Below are 19,015 nucleotides of genomic sequence, written 5' to 3' on the forward strand. Positions count from 1 at the left end.
TTGACCCATGGTTTTATAATTGCCTAATCTCTTGCAAGCACAGGTGTGTAGCAACCAGTAAAACAATTCCACTACCTAGTCACAAAAAATATGGCAGTTCTCTGAATCTTCAGTAATTCCTGCTTGAAATCTCTTCCATGCTGTCTGTTTTATTGGCTGCTATTCAAACAAACACAGTTGACTGGCATCAATCCCTTTTGAAATGCAGATTACTTAGAACCTCCAGAAGCCCCAGGCTTTATTTTTATTCATCACTCACATGGTTTTAATACATTACCATTTACTGGTCAGGGAAGAGAAAAAAAGCCTGGATTTAAGCTGTAAGTTCTCTACTGCCAGTTAAAGGCAACTGCATCTGCTTTATATAATTTATAGTTTTGTTTATTAATTTTAAATCCTATTGTTTATGACACATCAATTACTAATAAATGTTGAAACAAATGTTTATAACATTCTAAGACTGATGACTTTATCTCTCAACCTATTCACAAGGTGTGTGTTGACTTCTTCATGGAGGAAAAAAGAACAAGAATTTTGGTGGGTTTTTTTCTCTTTTAAGATGTGCAAGAAAGAAAAAGGCAAAAACAGATGCAAAAACTCAGAACATTTAAGATTCAAATTGTCAAATACCCTCTCTTGAAAACAAAGGTTTTGAAAAAGTGAAATGATGTGAAATGAAAATTGATTTTTTTTTTGGCAAAAACTAGTTTTAACCCTATTCTTGCTTATTTTTTTTTTTGTGAAGTGAGTCTTGAATCATTGTCTTCTAAAACAGACTTCTTCATAATTAATTTTGAAATTAGCTTTTATTATGAAAAATTTCTGTATTTATTATTCATTACTAATTCAAAATGAAGTTAAACTGGTAGAAATACTTCTTTGTGATGTTCTATAACAGGAGGAGTTTTACTATAATTTAAAGATAAGTCAGAACCAGCTGAAGGTTTTTCTGGTACAGTCTAACTTTCATCTGATCTTGCCAAATTACAAAAAGCTCATGTTGGCTGGAAATGTTGAATTTTCTTTGTTCTCAGATAGTCATGAATATGATTAATTATGTTAGAGCTGCTCCAATCTAACTGATGCTGATTTTGTCTCATAGAAATTATGAAAGTTGAAGAAGTGCAAAAAAGTAAAAAGAGTAGATGAAAGGTTTGGAAATATCTCCGTTTGGCATCCTGATGGGTTTTAAATTTAAAAGGTTTAGAAATTCACAGTTGCTAACAGAGCACCTGCTCTGCTCTGTCAGACTATCAAGACATCTTCTGATGTTCCTTCGACCCATGCCCCTGCCGAGGGTGTTAGTGTGAGGAGCAGATTAAAGAGGAATCTTCTTTGCAAGAAGAATTCTGGTGTGAGACACATCAAGCAGTACAGGAATGGCTTGAATACTGCAAAAACTCCTACTGCAAGCCTGCATGGAGTGGATGTGTAACTAGCTGTTCATAGAGTCAGAGAATGGCTTGGTTTGAAAGGGATTTCAAGATGGGGGCTTTTTGTTTCAACAGAACTTATTCTGTGGCTTTATTAAACAAGCACAACATTATGCCACACTTATCCTGTAACACCTAGCAATGGCCCTTAAAACCCAGCGTAACTATCCAGGCTGAGGCTGTACCAGAATGTCGTTGATGTCAGTCTGCAAAGATTGTTTCAGAAATAGTAACCGCAGTAGCAAGTTTAAACATAGTGTATTGCTCCTTGTCCTGCAAATATTACGTAAAATACTAATGAAATAGTTCATACATATTTGTTAATGGATGGTACAGTATTAAGAAACACATCCATCTATCTATCTATCTATCTATCTATCTATCTATCTATCTATCTATCTCAGTGTATACTCCTGCCAATATCTTCAGATGAATATTCTCATGAGGATAATAGATAATACCCTAATATTGTTCCATTTGCCTGAGAAAGAAATGCAAAGAGAATAGAAAGTGTTGCTGAATGCATTACCTAAGAAAGAAATTTAAAATAAATAGAACATTTATCACAGAGGACTGAAGCCCATAAACATTATGTGCAAAACGTCTTCCTTTGAATAAGAACATCCACTGCATCAATGGAGCAGAGTTGCTGCAAGGTGAGCATTAGTCCTACAGAAAGGGGCCTGCTTATTATTTTGAACACACATTGAGCATTCTCGTTGACAAAAAGAAGGGATAATCTCATACTGAGGTGGAAGACACAGGCACGTGAGGTAGTTATTCTACTGCACTGATAAGAGCACAGCTGAAGTACTGAGGCTAATTTTGGTCTCCACGTTTTGAAGGCAATATATGCCCATGTGAAAAATTCCACAGATAACAAGAATGATCAAAAGATCTAGAAAACACAGTATCTGCTTTGCCTTTTCAGACAGAATTACTGTTCTCAGCATATCTCTTTACTGAATCAGCTGGTACTTTGTCACCTTTAAATTTTATTGCAGAAACAGAATCCATTACCTTTAAGTAATTCAACTTTTACTATGTTTGATATAGGGTACTATTCTTTGTAATTGATGTTGCACTCATGAAACACAACAAAAACATAAAATAGATTATCCCAATAAAGCAGTAAAATTATGGTTACATAGAGTGATTCAAACTGAATCAGTAGGGAAGTGGATGCACTTTTCCTTTCACCATGGGTTTTAGTCTGAATATTTACCTGATAGCTTTAACCTCTCTTCTAGAAACATTCTATACATATTTCAAAGTTTGTAATTTTAAGTATTTGAAAAGTTTCTCACACATTGAATAATGAAGTTAAGAAAGAGGAACAGCTTACTAACAGAATAAATGTATCATTACTTGGAATTTTCACATCAAAATTGAGTTTAACCTGGTTTATAATGACAGTATTAATATGAGTTAATTTACAGTTTTTGACTTGGAGACTATTCATCCAGACAGCAGAGATAAATGAGTCTCTTATTTATTTGAATTATTGAGATAAACTGTGTGAGCCTTGACTGTATTCATGTTTAGAGTGCTTGACTATTGTGGTCTATTTTTTCGTCACAAATTATTTTGAGATAGATAAAGCAAAAGACCCAAATTAAGTCCAGGTCCACTCTCTATAGCAGTGAATTCCACATTAAAATATTTCAATAATTTGGTAGTGACCATGCTTTAGTCTTCATTCATAAAACAGAAATGTTAATGAAATCTTTATGTACAGAATGGGGCACTATTTTTCTGGCAGTAATGTACCTTAGTCCTGTCACAGATATATTATACCCCTTCAGGTATAATAGTTGACATAATCTCTTCTCCCTCTCTGCTAAAATATCTGACTATCATGTTTACCATAACAGCAATGATTTCTACATCACATTTATCCTGATAATAATATGTGAGTAATATTCTTCTAAAAAGCAAGACATTTGTCCTACAGATACAACCTTCTCCCTGAAGAAGCTCTCTCCCTAGAGATAGGGGCTACCCTTAGAAGAAAGTATAGAACTAGAAATCTTTTCATTTCACAAACCTGAAGACACCCATCATATCCTTTGGGAGCTGGGGTAAAGTGTCCCTGGGAACAGCCTGCAGGTGGGGGCTGACAGTTTTACTTCCCTTCAGTGCAGGCTACGTGAGGCACTTGGGCTGGTTTTAGCTAGCACTCAGCTCCCAGGGGCCTCCATGGGTGTGTTCCTTCCACAGGCAGAGAATGGCATGAACAGCTTCCACAGAGGGCAGAGCCAGGCTGCCAGTCTCCACAGAGAAGCTGTCCTTCAGTTTACCAAAAGCTAATGGTGCTCAGGAGCCATAGGTTGGCCTGTTATGCTGTATAACCATAGGGCAATGGTAGAAGACACTGCCAGTTTGTCTTGGGGAAAATGCAGAATAGGGTACACAGCATCCAAATGCAAATCTCTAATATGTTTAATGATTTGGATAAAATTACCAGGAAAAGTAAAAAACAAAAAAACCCCAAAAACAAAACCAAAAACCCAAACGAACCAATCAAAAAAGACCCCAAAAACCCCAAACAAACAAACAAACAAACAAACAAACAAATCTGATAAGCTACTCTGCCTATTAGCTGAATTGATTTCATCCTACCTTTGCATCCTTCACAAGTAAGGGCATTATAATGATACCCAGAAGCTTTGTCACCGCAGACCACACAGAGCTCTTCTCCCTTCACTCTTCCTGTGGAGTGACCCAATCTAGGCTTTTTGGCTGCAGGGATATCCAATATCTCTGTCTCCCTTGTGAAAAAGGTCTCTGAGGGTAACCTCCTGAGCTCATACATCCCAGGGGAATACCATTCCTCATGCTGCGGAGGGTAGAAGCCAAGGTTGGAGTAATAAGGTGGCGATGAGATCTGAGGCTGAACTTGGGGAAATGGCACATTGTTGTACTGTGCATAAGGTGAGACATCTGCCTCTTGCACTGGAGAACTCATTGGTTCTGAAAGGACACCTGGAAAATAATAATGCAAAACCAATTTCTATTACTACCATGAAATTGTAGTTATCAGAGAAGTTTCCACTTCCAGACATCTTTCTCAAGAACCAGGCACAAACATAAAGACTACATTATCTAAACTCAGATTTGCTACACATATACGCTGCAAGAAGTTTTAAAAATAATTTATTCATTCCACTCCTTTATAATTGGTGGAAATGTCCGGCACTGGCAGTTACATTAAAAAAAAATCTTGAAAAATATTGTGCAGGTAATCTTTATAATTGTTCAATTTACAAGAAAGAGCAACCTCACCCCAGAGAAGTTAATAGCCCAAATTAGGCCTAAAAGCAGAATGGAAGAAATCCAAACAAATGGCAAAATGCCTATGGTGTTGGTGAAGGCTAAATCAAGACTCAAAGATGTTGATTTCTATTTAATTCTGAATGAATACATCATGACAGACAAAAGCTGCACTAGGGAAAAATGACAAGGCTGAGGCTTAATTAGAAGACTGAAAACATGAAATAAACCTTCAAGAAGAGCCTGTAATATGAAGGTGAGGTTACCAGGAAAGAACAAGAAAGACATTCCTAATATAAGTGGTGAAATGCAACCTTCTCACCATCCAGGCTCCAGTGGCCAGCCAGCCTCTGCAGCCTGGTCCCCAGCCCCTACAAGCCTGTTCCATTCAGGGCAGCTGTGCAGCTCTCATAGGAAGCACCCCTGTAAGCCAGCATTAATCACCTCTGATGCAGCAATAGACCTGGCAGTGGCACAAGGAGTGGCAACCTTTTGTGTCGAGATTAACATGGTATATGGAGTTACCTTAACCTTGCTCATTAAATTGCATATTTAAAATTGCAGACAACTGAACTCTCATTTTTTTTCTATAATCCAAGCACAACATCTAGCAGCCCCTGGATGCTAGGTAAAATCAAGTCCACACCAAACCACCAAAAAGCTGAATTTAAATGTTATTTGCAAACTATTTCTTGTTTTCTGTTGGAGACAGCCATATCTTGCTGTTTCATGAAAACACTGACTCAAATCCTTCAATAGTTCCAGGAAGAGAGTCTGAGAAAAATAGTTCATATTTCCAGGAAGATGACCAGTCCAGTTCTATTTGATTTAACAGCAGTATTTACAAGGAAATCATAGATTAATGTTCATTGGTGACCATCACTTAACAGTGCTTAACAAAACTCCAAAAGCATTTTTACTGACATAAAATTAGTCCTGGACAAGTGTCCTTCTTTTGTGAAGAATCAAAACCAATGAAGAAATGCTAACAGTTAAGAAGAGGGAACATGTGTAATAAGAAAAATAATTAAAATCTATAGTGGGGGATCCTTCCCTCTCCTTTGTCTCACTTTAGTTATTTCCAGAAACTAACCTTTTAATTACACCTGCTTTTTCACTTTCAAGATCTCATGCTCTTACTCTGCAGTTTCTGCCCTTCCTATTTTACCATGCTGCAGAAGCCATGCAAGCATTTTGGGTTTGTGTAGTTGCTCTATTATTATTGTCACAGCACATCTCTGCCAATAACAAATGTTGAGGTCCCAGTTTCAGAATAAGCAGCAAGATGTATGTCTGGAAAAACGTGACAAAAATCAAATGAGAATAATGGTGCCCTTTATTACCAGCAATTAGTTTAATATGGTTGCATTTCATTGCTCCAGAAGAGGCCAAGGCACCAAGTGCTACAATGGCAGAAGCAGGGTAGCAGAAGGCACTCCCCAAATCCAAGGTTAAGCCATTTAAACAGAGTATAGACACACAGAAGGCACCTGGGGACATGATGAAAGAGCCTGGAAGTGATGTTACAGCTTCATGCACCAGATACAAACTGTCACTGATACCTGCCAGCCACAGCAGTGACAAAACGAGGTTAAGGACAACAAAGATTTGATAGCCAGTGTAGGTTTTATGAGTGGTAGGTCTTTAGCTGTATTTACCACTTGTTGGGACTGCTGCTCATGAAGACTGGTCAAGGCACTTCAGGTACAAAAGCTGGGGTTAATTGTGGGATACACAATCATTCAGTCTCTCTTTGGAAAGGAATCTGTTCACTGTGGAAACCGAAGTTTTCATTTGCTCGTTAGTGATTAGTTAATTGAGTTTGCTAAAAGAAAGTGGGATAATCCCACAATGAAAAGGAAAAAAACCTGTTGATCTTTAGCTTTCTTCCATACACAGGAAAATCCACAAAATCTGTATACCTGCCTCTTGAACTGCTTAGGCCTGTGAAAGAGGAAAATGCAGCATTCTTTCCACAGAAAAAAATCTCAGGGTTTGTTAAAAAACCTCAGGGCTACTAAAGAACTGCAGCACATCCTGAGACAATACTGGGGGTTTATTTTAAACAACCATAGAGGCATTTGGGTTACAAGTATGTTTAGAAAAATCTTCCCAGTCATTAATTCCACTCTGGTTCCAAAGGAAACAAAAACAATATGAGTCTTAATTAGTTAAGTTAAATACAGGAAAACAAGCCAAAGAGCACGTATCACATCCTTTTTCCTTCCATCAGACACAGTGTTAAACAACTTAGCTGAACTGAGTCCATGCTCTGATCAATGTAAGGGAAAAGGGAAAACAAAAAAAGGAAAAACAGGTTTGAGAGAGACTGAAAGAACATGGTCTTGTTTTATATAAAACAGACTCACAACTTAAACTCTGGGAAGTGCTCAAAGACCAATATCATTTTTGAAGATAATTAGGTTGCAATTACATAGGTTTCCCAACTTTAGCTTGAAGTTTTGAGGGGTTTTTGTTTGGTTTTGGTTTGGTTTGTTTTAAGTAGACCTGAACATGATTTACCTGTAGACCAGTACATGAGAGTCTAGACCAAATAATTTCTTATCACAAAAGAAAAGTAATCTTATCTTACAAAGCGGGACGTACATAAGCTTTTCTCCAGATAGATGTATTAGTAGAGGTCTGGGGTGGACTGGTCTCATGCAACTAAAGCATTAGCAGCCCAGTAAAATCATTGCAGTTGCAGAAGTATAAGCAGTGAAAGTGAAATCAGAAATGAGCTCACTGGCCTACATCCACATTTTGTTTGTGTGGTCTAAAATATTTTGAAACATACCGTTTTTCTTTTGGAAGGATACCTTTCAGATTTTTTGGGAAAGACTAGTTAAGCACACACAAAAGTTAAGTTACTTACAGCTGAAGATTTTTTTCTATTTGCAAATCTTATCTTTTGTAAATAAGTGTTTTTCAATTGAAACCTATTACAAAATTATTGAAAGCTTACTAAAGACAAAGTGAAACTTTCCTATGCATGTGGTCATTGTTTTACAAATATTTTTTCTACTTGTAACTGAAACTTATTAGATTGTTTTACTTTTGTTACTTTAAGTTTTACACAGAATATTTTACATGAAACGGCAAAAAAAATTTGACTCATAGAAATATTCCTTGCAGGAATAAAGGAAATGTTTTCAGTTCACAGAATTATACTGAGATTTTGTGCATGCTAAAGGTAATTTTATGCAGAATATTACAGAAATTACAATGAGATCACATTTTAATATAAAAGTTATTGTTCCACTAATATGAAGTTCAAAAAAGAGAACTAAATTCTAAGTGGATTTAGAATGCAAACTCCTGAATCTCCTTCCTTATTCATGAAGGAATATAATAAAATAATAATATTCAGAATTAGGTAATTCAGAAACCATGGCACAGCCATTAACGAAATCCTGGTTTTTCATTCCAAACAAATTATTTGCATATCTTTTAAAGATCATTTGGTTTAAAAAACCTACAAGAACCTTACAATTTCAAAGAAGAGTGCAAGAATAGATAACAAAAATATCCAAGTGACAATATAGCAATATCCTACCTCAGGCTGTGATCAGTCTGACCATTTCTTGGCGAAAAACACTCTCCTTAAGATACCTCAGTCCTCATTTCCCTCTCTTTTTTCTTTTTTATCTCCCAAAGTCTATATATACATGAAACTTCTTAACTCTGCTTTGTTTGTGTCCTGTTCACTTCTTTACTGTGGGAACTTTCTTTAAGATTAGAAAGGAGTGACACAGACCAGAGGTTATAAAGTTTACTAATTAACTTCATTATGAGCAACTTATTCGTAAATGCCGGAAACAATGTCTGTTCCCAGTGTGGATTTACCTGGATAGAATTTGATTACCAGTTTGAGGGGATGCCTGCAAGTAGCCTAGCCATTGTATTTTTGTACGTATTGTGGTTTAGTTACAACAAAATTTTGTATCAATAAATATTTGGTAAGGTCAGGTGGTTCTGTGCAATAGAGTAACCACGCCAGTATCACAGCAAGCAGGTTTTTAAGTGCAGAAATGTTGCATTCTCAAAAGAAGGCCAAAGTGGACATACTGGACACGTCTATATGGCAAGATAGAATGATTTGGGCTGGAAGGGACCTTAAAGATCCCTTGGGATCTAGCTCCAAACCCTGAAATAGGAAGGGACACCTTTCTCTTGAACAGGTTGCTGAAAGCCACATCCAATCTGTCCTTCTCATTATTTCTTTTTACTTACATTGCCACTCTGTTTAGTTTGGCTCTCTTAATAATTATTATGCATCCAATGTTTTCTGTCTTAATTTGTGCTGGCTTGTTTATTTTTGATTTGGGGGTCAGTTATAAGCCTAATTGTATTCTCTGCAGTGATGAAGCCAGATGTTGAATCAACTGCCAGGTGGTGCTAAAGACAAGAAGATATTTAACACATCTTATGGAATTGAAGCTGTTTAATCAGTTTGGACACTTGACCCTACTGACTTTTTTATTACTAGTTTTTATTAAATAGTAATAAAACACACACACACACACAAAAAAAAAAAAAAAAAAAAAAAAAAAAAAAAAAAAAAAAAAAACAACAAACACAACAAAAACAAAAACAAAAAAGCAAACCAAACAACAACAGAAAAACCCTAATGAAACAAAAAACCAACCAACCAACCAACAAAGACCAAAACCACAAACCAAATAAAAACAAAACAAAATACAACAACAAAAGGAAAAAAAAGAAAACAAACAGAAAAAATCTGCAGATTTACCTAAAAGGAGACGGCTTTTTAAGCTCTTCATAGGCACTGTTCTCTGTCAACAAAAATTTTCAATGGTATTTGCTGTTCTCTCATTAAGAAGTTTTGATATATTGCTTTTCCCCCTCCCTTTGTTACATGTCTTCATTTTTTTTCCTTCTTGTTCCTCATACAATTCCTCATACATTCAATACAGCTTTTAAGCATTTTCATTTCCCCCAGAAGCTTCTTTCCCAGTTAGGGACACAGTGAGGGTGGCATTTTTTGCCTTGCTATGTTTTAATGTCACACTGCAAGAAAACATTTTCAGGCCATCAAAAAATATTTGAAATACTTGAAAATACTTTAAATAGGTCTTCATTCAAACTAAGCATGTAATTTTCTTTTCAGAGTCCTAGAAATAATTCCATTTCTGTAATTTTTGAAATTTTGCACTTAGTAACTTGCATACTAAGAAGTTCTATATAAGGTGCTTTCACAGAAAATAGAATGGAGCTGGTATTTTAGAGGCTTGCAACTTACTTATCATAGAAATGATAGTTTGAGTCACATACTGTGTATATTTCAGGTGCTACAAAAATATATAAATCACTTGAGTAGAGAGTTAGAAAAAGAAAAGCAGTTTGCAGAAAGACAGGATGGAAGGGAAGGATGCTCACTCTAACTAGGTTAAAGATCCTTCATCATTTGAATTTTGAGGCCCTTCTCCCAGGGACTCATAACTACAGAAGTGAAAAACTATGGTTAAAACACACTAACTCTAAAGACATACAGGGATTCTATACCTTAGACATATACTGTTAAAATGGCAACATACAATTTTCACCTACTGAAAGGTAGAAAACAGTTGGAATTTTGGAAAAAACCTTTTTTCTGAAACCTGCTGCATCTAGAATTCCTGAGGCTAAGGACGTAGAAGTGCCCTGGAATTACCATGGTGATGAGGCTCAAAGCACAATCCACTTAGAATTGACATCATTTCTTTTGAAAGACCTGAACCTGGAGCTAATGTTTGGAGGTGCAATTGGATTTGCTTTTGAAGGTCTAAGGACACTCTCCCCATAGACTGAACAAAGCATGGTGAAAACAAAATGTATTTCCAAGGCTTTTACACAATGTGAGTATGCATCTTTGAATAAAGGAGACTGGTTTGTATAAAGGGTAATGTTTGTAAGCCAGAATTTTTTCCTTGTGAGCTGCAATGTATGAGAAGACCTAAAAGAAACATGCATTATAAGGACCATCTGAAACAAAAGCTTTGTTCCTCTTTTCTGGGGTTCACAAGTCACTTTCTGCCAAAACTGAATGTCAAAAATTGCAAATAAATTACAAAGATAAAGAATTGAGAGGCAAAAACATTTCCTACAAGTGTTTTGCAGAGATGGAGTCATATTTTCACAATGAGTAACTTTCTCTGTGCACTCAGTTGCATATCACTTCTGATAGGCTTTTTTCCAGCTTTAAAAGCAAAAAAGATACCATATTAGAGTGACACCCCACAAAACAAAAGTCAGCTTAAGTGAAACATATCAGGAGTGCTAAGTTTTCTTCCTAATGGGACCCCTGATTCAACTCCTTAATACATTATGTCTTTCTGTTACAGAAATGTCAGTCTGAATTAAATCTCCATTGTGCTAAGCTCTGAACACCTATAATGAGAGACACAATCCCTTTTCTGAAAACTTCACAATTTTTAAGTAAGATTACCTTGTGGAGGGAAAGTATTTTACATTAACATTCTTCCTTGTATTTTCTAGCAACCTTATCATTACTCCTTAAAAATAATGAAGTGATTAATGAAAAAGTAAATATTGGGGGGAAATTTCTTGACAGAAATCTGTAGTAACTGGGGTATGCAGGAATTTTCAAATGATGACTGGATTTGGCACCCTAGATTTGAACATCATTCTCCTCTCTGTATATCATAGCCTGACATTGGAATGAAGAGGTAGCCAAGGAGTCATTTAGCTGATAGCATAAATTTTTTTAACAACTCCAAAACAATTCTCCAACCAAATCCCAAAACAAAGACGGAAAAAAACAGTAACACACAATAATAAAATGAGCTCTGCTTATCATTAGTGATCATGCTTTATTTTAGCTGTATGGAACCAGGACACTGCAGGTGGCATGACTTGTAGAGATGGTCCTGACTTCTAGGGGCTCTGCAGCTGGAGTGGCTCTGCATGCCAAAGTCCTTCCTTCCATGCCCCAGGCACTACTCTTGCTTCAGACAGATGAAACTGGAATGTGTTTGATTTTTCCAGCAATTAAAAAGGCAGAATTCTGGTCTTATATGGACTGTAAACTTCTGAAGTGTTGCAACATTTTGTGGGGGTCTGTATTGTGTGTGAGGCCCTCAATGTATATCACTTACTCAATGAAAGACCCACTCTCTTGTCAAATGAAAGGCTAAAAAAAGTATTATTTTTTTTCTTAGCAGTACATATACCAGAAAACAGCTTACCCATGCTTATAAAAATATTGACCAATAATTTTTCACTCATCAACAAGCTCATGCTTAGCCTTAAAAAAATCAGTGGAATTGGAGCAAGGAGAATCTTCCAGCCTGCTTTATAAATTTTCTTGTTCACTGAAGTTGATAGGATAAGTTTTCAGTGGTCTTAACAAGACAAAAGATTTTAATTTAGGTGAAATTACTTTCATGAATTTGCATAATATGGCAATGCAAATACATTGCACTATAATTTCATTACAGATTAACTGGAAATATATCAGCTCAGCTTGATTTAAGTGACTCACATGAAGGTAATATCCAGCCTCCATACAAAGGTCTGTTTTTGCCAAATGATCTCCTGGATTAGAAGAGTGCCACGAAAACAACCTACAGGTTCTGCTATGAGCAGTGATGACAGCAGTAATGTGCAGGATTACATTAACACCACAGATCTACTGTTTGTTATTCCTCTCAGAAGTATTGAAGATTCAAGAAGGTTGGCATGTTTCAGCCACATATCTTTCTTGAAATGGACCTGAAATATCAGTCCATTTCCTTCTAGGTTTCTGAGTATAGGACAGCTTGCTATTTCAACCTAATTTGGTGACTTACCAAACAGATGAGGACCTTCAGCAAGGGGAAATCCATCAGCAGTGGCTAGCTGATGATGTCCTATTAAATTCATTTCAGATCCCATTTATTCTTCAGTTCAGGAGGAATATGCGGATTAAACAGGAGGTTTAAAAGAGACCCTGAAACCTACAAAGCAAAAAGAATATTTAAAACAAGATAACTAACTTTGGTGTATCTAGTGTAAAGCAGGATGCACGAGGTTATTTTAATAGTTGCTGTAACATTGTCTTGAAATTACAATACCTAATTCAGCCTTTAAATAAAATGCTACATCCAGCCTGTTTGTTTTATCCTTGCTGTGCCATATTTTATTCACCCTGTTTCTGTTAATTTTAAATTAAAAGTGGTTCATGTCCAAATTTATTCAAATATTCAGACTGAAGCATTGGCCTGACCTCCTGAGGGTATGCTGCCCAGACCCCTACCATGCAACACCAATTATTTGCCTTATTTTTCACCACCCTATCATCATTTAATTGCTTTCACTTACTGAAAAAGTGTAAGCTTATGGTTAGATCAGAAGAACACAGACAGGAAACCTGAGTTTAATTTCTAGGGACCAGCTCTTTATCTTGTCTTCAGTAATTACTGAACAAGATAAATGGTGACAAACACAGAAAGCCTCTGATAACCAGGCTCGCCCATCCGTTCGTCCTCTCTGTGGTCTCAAGAGCCACACAACTCACACTTGGGGAGACTGGGAGAGGTGTGCCAGGGCTCCCTTGCCCAGCACACATGGGTGGAGTGGGCCAGCTCCAGATTGTATTTGGGGCAGGACCGACAGGAGAATATAGAGCTCCAACAAGTAGATGTCTCAAGGGTTTATACAGACACCAAGAGGATTCTGCATAAAGTTGACAGCAATCCGTTTTCCTTTGGTTTATAATCTTAATTCTTTATTTGGTTTTATTACCATGGGACTGTCCCTGGGACTGTAATTCCACTTGCTGAAGGCATTTGAGAGTTACAGCCCAGTCTGCTTCCCAGTGAGGGCTTAGCATATCTCTTGAGCAGAAGTGAAGTCATCTGACAAAAAAAAAACCTGAATGCCCCAGGAGGCCCCAGTGCTGAGCAGGCTGGGAAGTAGCTTGTGAGAGTGGCAAGCGCACTCTGTAATTATATTCAGATTTGTCCATAAGGATTCATCAAGTTCTTTTTTAACATAAACAGAGGCCTCCTAATTAGACAGATGCATTTTAAATGTCTGCCCACAGATAATTTAAACAGTTTACTTAGAAATGTCAAAAGCTACTTGTTTCACAGACCAGATAGGGTTTTGTGGCAAATCACATATAAACAGAGAGTCTCAAATCTAGCACAAAAACACAGTTTTGCAACAGCAGAAAAACCCCATGTATCTTGGATGGGGTTTGGCAACTGGCCCAGCCACCCTACTAGGTCCACGTTTACTTCCAACCATTTTATTGCCTTGCTGCCTCATTTTCCAGGGAAGTTATCTGCTGAAATCAAGAGGTGGGGCTACTCACATGGCTCTAAGGTCTTAAAATTCCTGACAGAGAGATTTCTCAAACAATATCAATGACAAACCCTTGGAATGGGATTTCTCTTACAGCCCATTACAAGTGTTCTCTGACAGGAGAAGACAGTGGCACAGTCAGGACCATTATAATGGCCAGCAATGAGATATTTTCAGAGAGCTAATGAATATTTTTCTTGATTTTCTTGTTGAAGACCAGAGAAGAAAGGCCATCAGCTCCCTCTCCTCATGTCCAAACCTTTTAATATCTTCCTTAGAGCCCATGGGAGTGCAGCCCTTAGAATTCCTTGCAGGATCAGCTCTCCTTACAGCCATGAAGACTGTTCCACCACTTCTACCACTTCTCATGTCTCCTCATCAGGCCCTGTTTGAGGGCCTAACACTGCAACACCTAACATCAGCACTGGGATTGTAAATGTGTATGTTCATACAGAGCCTAGAATTTATCTTCTTAAGGAACGTTAGAAGTTATATCAAAATACTTTAAATACAGTCCCAAGAAGACATCTATTTAAAAGTATTTACTGCCAGCATATGGTCAGACTTTCAATGAATAACTTCTTAGCTTGTAATTTTTATATTCTGGATCCTGCTACTTTGTGCTGCAAATAAAGAAGAAAGCGGGCAATCTGTGTTCCTAAATGCTTATAAAGCATCTGTGTTTTTACAGCCTCTTTGATATGTCTATAAACTTTTCTCATTTCTTTGAGGACATTCCATTTTTTAACATATCATTGTATAATGCCCCTCTTTAACCTCAAGACGGACTCCTTAGAATCTATTATTCTTTACATACACACACAAAATCCCAACCTTCAAGTTATTAATACTTCTTTGTTGATAGTAAGGGTCTTGAGGACATATTTGTCCTCAATATTCTGCTCTATTGTAGGACATGACAGGTTTGGTAACTCTTCACTCCTGCCACATAAATTTTTTGTCTGGATGGATTCAGTTCAAGCCAAATGTTCATGATGATTTTACAATTCCCACTTTTATAATACTTCATTGTCTTGAATATATCCAGCTGATGTAGACCATTTACTAGATTTCATGGAAGAGATTACTTCTATATTCTTGGGGTTTCTGCAAGGCACAAGATCACCACAAAAAAGGCCAGAAATGTATTTTCCAATGCATCTAGCTTTGGTACTGTAAATTTCACTGAACATCACTCTTCATTAAATACTGATTGATACTTGGCTTTGATTTTCCTCCTGTGTCCAGCCTGCTATGAGCTAACCTACAATAAATTTATCCATATAATTAATTTCACATGATTTTAAAAGCTGCAGATGCTGATTTCCAGCTCTAAGACCTATGGTAGGTACACAGTACAGAGCATCTAAGCTATCCTTACTCCATACAATATTTAGTTTTGGGAAATAATGTAGGTCACTATATTGGACTGATACTCCATCCTGAGGTGTAACAACAAAAACAAAGAGCATCTGACGTTTAAAAGCTGAAATAAAGGCAATAGAAGCACAGGAAATAAATATTGCTCTCCAGAAACAAGAGCCTTTCAAGAGAAAAGAAGAGGCATGTGATAAATTAGAAAGCTTCTTTTTCCAAATAATTTTTAATTAACTTTTTTAATGAACCAGTGTACTCCACCACCTTTGGAGATTGTTTCCATAGCCAAAAATATACAGCAAAGAGAAACAGAGATCAGTATGTATAAAATAAAATATGTGCCCAATTGCTTGAGATTATTGTCTTCAACTGCATGTTAAGAGCTCCAAATCGCATAAAATTTTATTTCATGTAACCTTTAACATACTTCAGAACAATCAATGTGTGCTTACATGTTCTATGTTTAACTAAGAAAATTTATATGCATATTATTATATATGGGGCTTGGTTTTCCACTGTATAGTTGTATATACATATTTATTCTGATTTCTTATGGAATGTATGTTCATCAGGTATACAAATATGTATGTATACACAGTTGGGCTTACCACTGAACTCTAGGTTTCAGCTTTGTTATTGGCTCTTATCTGTGTACTACCCCTGACCTTGCTATGGTCAATAGTAAAGCTTTCCCTGGCTTCTGTGTAAGCAAAGCCAAGTCTCTTGCTGAAATGATTAAAGTTAAATCAACTGAGCTCACTGAAAACAAAAGCATCATGGCCCTACACTTTCAAGTAATGTAAAAATACATTTGATCATCAGAAAAGCTCCATGACAGTCTAATTGTGATTTACCTTCAGAAGAATGACTGAATCTATTTCAATTACTCAGCAAAGGAAGATATATCAAAGCACATGCAAAATCTTTCACGAATATTAGTGGAGAACGTTTCCTTCCATCTGTCCCATAATATTTTCCTATTCTTCACACATCTGACTGCCTATTGCTCAAAGAGAAATTTCAGTAACATCAGTAATCTATGGCCCAATCCAAATATTGTTAACATCAATGGGAAGATAGATTTCCATCTCATTCACAGGCTTTTGATGTGGCCTCATAGCTTTTCTGTAGAATATTTAATTCAGTGCCTCAGTTATTTAAGAAGCTATTTTATTTGCTTATCTGTTTGTTTTAAAGTGCATCAAAGGGACCTGAAAGCATTAGGAAGATTCATGCTCTCTATTTCCAGCCTGCTGCCCTCAGGTCATTTTGGCAAGAACAGCACTACAGGCAACTACACAGCAACTGGTGCAAAACTCAAGCAACCATATGAGCAAGTTTGAGAAGCTGAGGCAGGACTAGTGTTACTGTGTTTATTCAAAATTTTCTGTTTTATTTCTTAATATGGATTTTAAAATCAGAGCAGGAAAGAGACACAGGAGAAAACCCAATATATTCCTACTTCTTAATTCTGAAGCAAAACCAGGTTTCTGAAGCAAAACCAGGTACCGTACCTTTCCAGAACCGTAGAGAACTGAAAACTTTATGAGGAGTATCAATCGCATTTCTGTAAGCAGGCAAGTAACTGCAAAGAGTGGGGGCAGCTTCTGACTCTGCTTGGGATTACCTCCTAAACACCATTTGTATGTTTCTTGCTTTCACCAGCATACTTTTCATGTCTCACCTGAAAATACTGCAAGCCCTCCACTTCTAACTTGGTTTTGGACTGCCACTTAGACTAGTGCAATTCCCATATAATTCCCAACCTCCAGGTTCTCTGTAACACAAGCAATAGCAATAAAAATAAAAAAAGCCAAGCGGGTTCCGCCACAGTTAGAGTTTTTTGAAGATAAACGAGTAGCAGGAACTTAGAGTAGAGTTAATTTAGAGTAGAATTACATTTTCTTAAAAACTAGTAATGGATTCAAATAGTAATCACTTGAAATTTGAAACCCCCTTTTACTCTTCCTATTTATGTGAAATATGTGCTAAAGTCTTCAACTTTGGAAAATGCACTTGGAACCTGTTCACAGAACTGTCAAAGAAAAAACTGTACAAAACAAATATAATTTTGCCTTTCCGGATTTTTCTCTGTTCTCCCATAAATTACATTGAAAATATTTCCTGTTTCTAAAAGGATAAAAAAAAAATCAAACTAATATAATTTCAAAGTTAATGCACACAATTAACCAGATAGTGCTATTGCAAGAACATCTCAATATCAAACTTACACCTTCTGTTCCAGTGACACACAGAAACTAGCTTTCTAAAAAAAAAATTCAACATGACCTTATTTCTCACCTTACCATTTTTCCCAATTAACTTTTTCCATTAATATGCACTAAATAATTCAGGTGATAAAATTGATTTTGTACTAGACAACAACAAGAGTTATCAGTTTAAGGAATTATTACTTACTTCTCTTTTCCGGAAGACTGCAGATGACGGGATGTAAGACAATTCTGCACCCAGTTCAGTATCCTAATGGTTTTTACATAGGAACATTTTTGTTTTGCTTTTCTTTCATGTTTAGCAGAAGTCTGTAGTGATAACACAATGAATCAAAGCTTGGGTTTATTGGCTCAGTGCCCTAATGGACAAGGATTACTCATTAACAATTCTTTCTTTGCGAAACTCTCCAAACATGGACCGTATTAAAATGTTGTGAATTCCAGCTTGACCATCAGCACAGAGATTTGAGATGCTCATTAATACTCTGACTGAGTGCAGAGTGGAAGTTATCTCAGACAGTGGGATGATAGTAGCTTGTTGCTAATTATAACACTTTCCTTCCACTTGTACATTTTTATTACATCCTCAGCCTCCTTGTCTTTCCCGTCCAAAGAGCCCAGATATTATTCCTAGACATAAACTTGATTTTTAAGTCTTTCTGTTATTTTTCACACTTTTTAGGGAGACTGAGCATTATACTGTGTACTGAAGCAGAATAGGCTATACATTATAACATCACAGGGATGTGAGGACATTAAAGTTTAATTCCTATATATTCAACAGTCTCTAAAACACAGAATTATTTTGATTTGGGCTCATCACATAAAGCTTTTGACAAGAAACTGAGGCCCCTAATTTTAAATCTATCAGACTCATGCACTAGTTGTGAACAGGGGGAAGAAATTGGTACCTGTAGATGGAAAACCACATCCTTGAGTGGGTTGCACTGTATCTGAGAATGCTGATGTGCTGTCACTGACATAAAGGGGACCTCCAACCACAACATCCCCATTTACCCTGCAGAGGAAATTAAAGTGAAGAGGAATGGATTGAGGTTGTTTTATTTCAACATCCCACCTACCGAGGAAGCATAATAATTCCCTGGTTTGCATTGCTAAACTTACCCAATGGGCATGAGTTACTCTGGCAGTGGGACTGACAAATTTCAGTCAGAGGAGACTACTGACAGCATCACTCATGGTAAGTGAGTTCATGATTGTCACACAGTATATGATATCCACCCTTCCCTACATATTTGCACTGTCTGAGCAAGATTGAATACACAGAGGCACAGGCTACTTGAGCAAAGAGAGACACTGGGCAGCAAACACAGTCGTTTCTCTGAGAAAGGTGAGAGCTGCTGGCCCTAGAATTACCAAGAATAAAATTCC

General features: G+C 36.8%; 1 protein-coding gene across 2 annotated transcripts in view; it reads right to left on the minus strand.

Annotated features, from left to right (window-relative positions):
- NR1H4 (nuclear receptor subfamily 1 group H member 4) overlaps window positions 1-17,948 on the minus strand; it is a 36,076-nt gene extending 18,128 nt beyond the window's left edge. The window contains exons 1-3 of one of the 2 annotated variants that reach the window (XM_083860299.1): window positions 17,811-17,948; window positions 12,518-12,664; window positions 4,056-4,418 (exon numbers count right to left, since the gene is read on the minus strand). In XM_083860299.1, coding sequence (XP_083716425.1) covers window positions 4,056-4,418; window positions 12,518-12,602 — 448 coding nt within the window. In that variant the 5' untranslated portion in view covers window positions 12,603-12,664; window positions 17,811-17,948. Of the gene's footprint in view, window positions 1-4,055; window positions 4,419-8,262; window positions 8,336-12,517; window positions 12,665-17,810 lie in introns of those variants that run through there. The other variant, XM_083860300.1, reaches the window with a different exon arrangement.
- Window positions 17,949-19,015: the final 1,067 nt, after the last annotated feature.

The sequence above is a fragment of the Zosterops lateralis genome (assembly GCF_965231275.1).
Source record: "Zosterops lateralis genome assembly, chromosome: 4".
Classification (NCBI taxonomy): Eukaryota; Metazoa; Chordata; class Aves; order Passeriformes; family Zosteropidae; genus Zosterops; species Zosterops lateralis.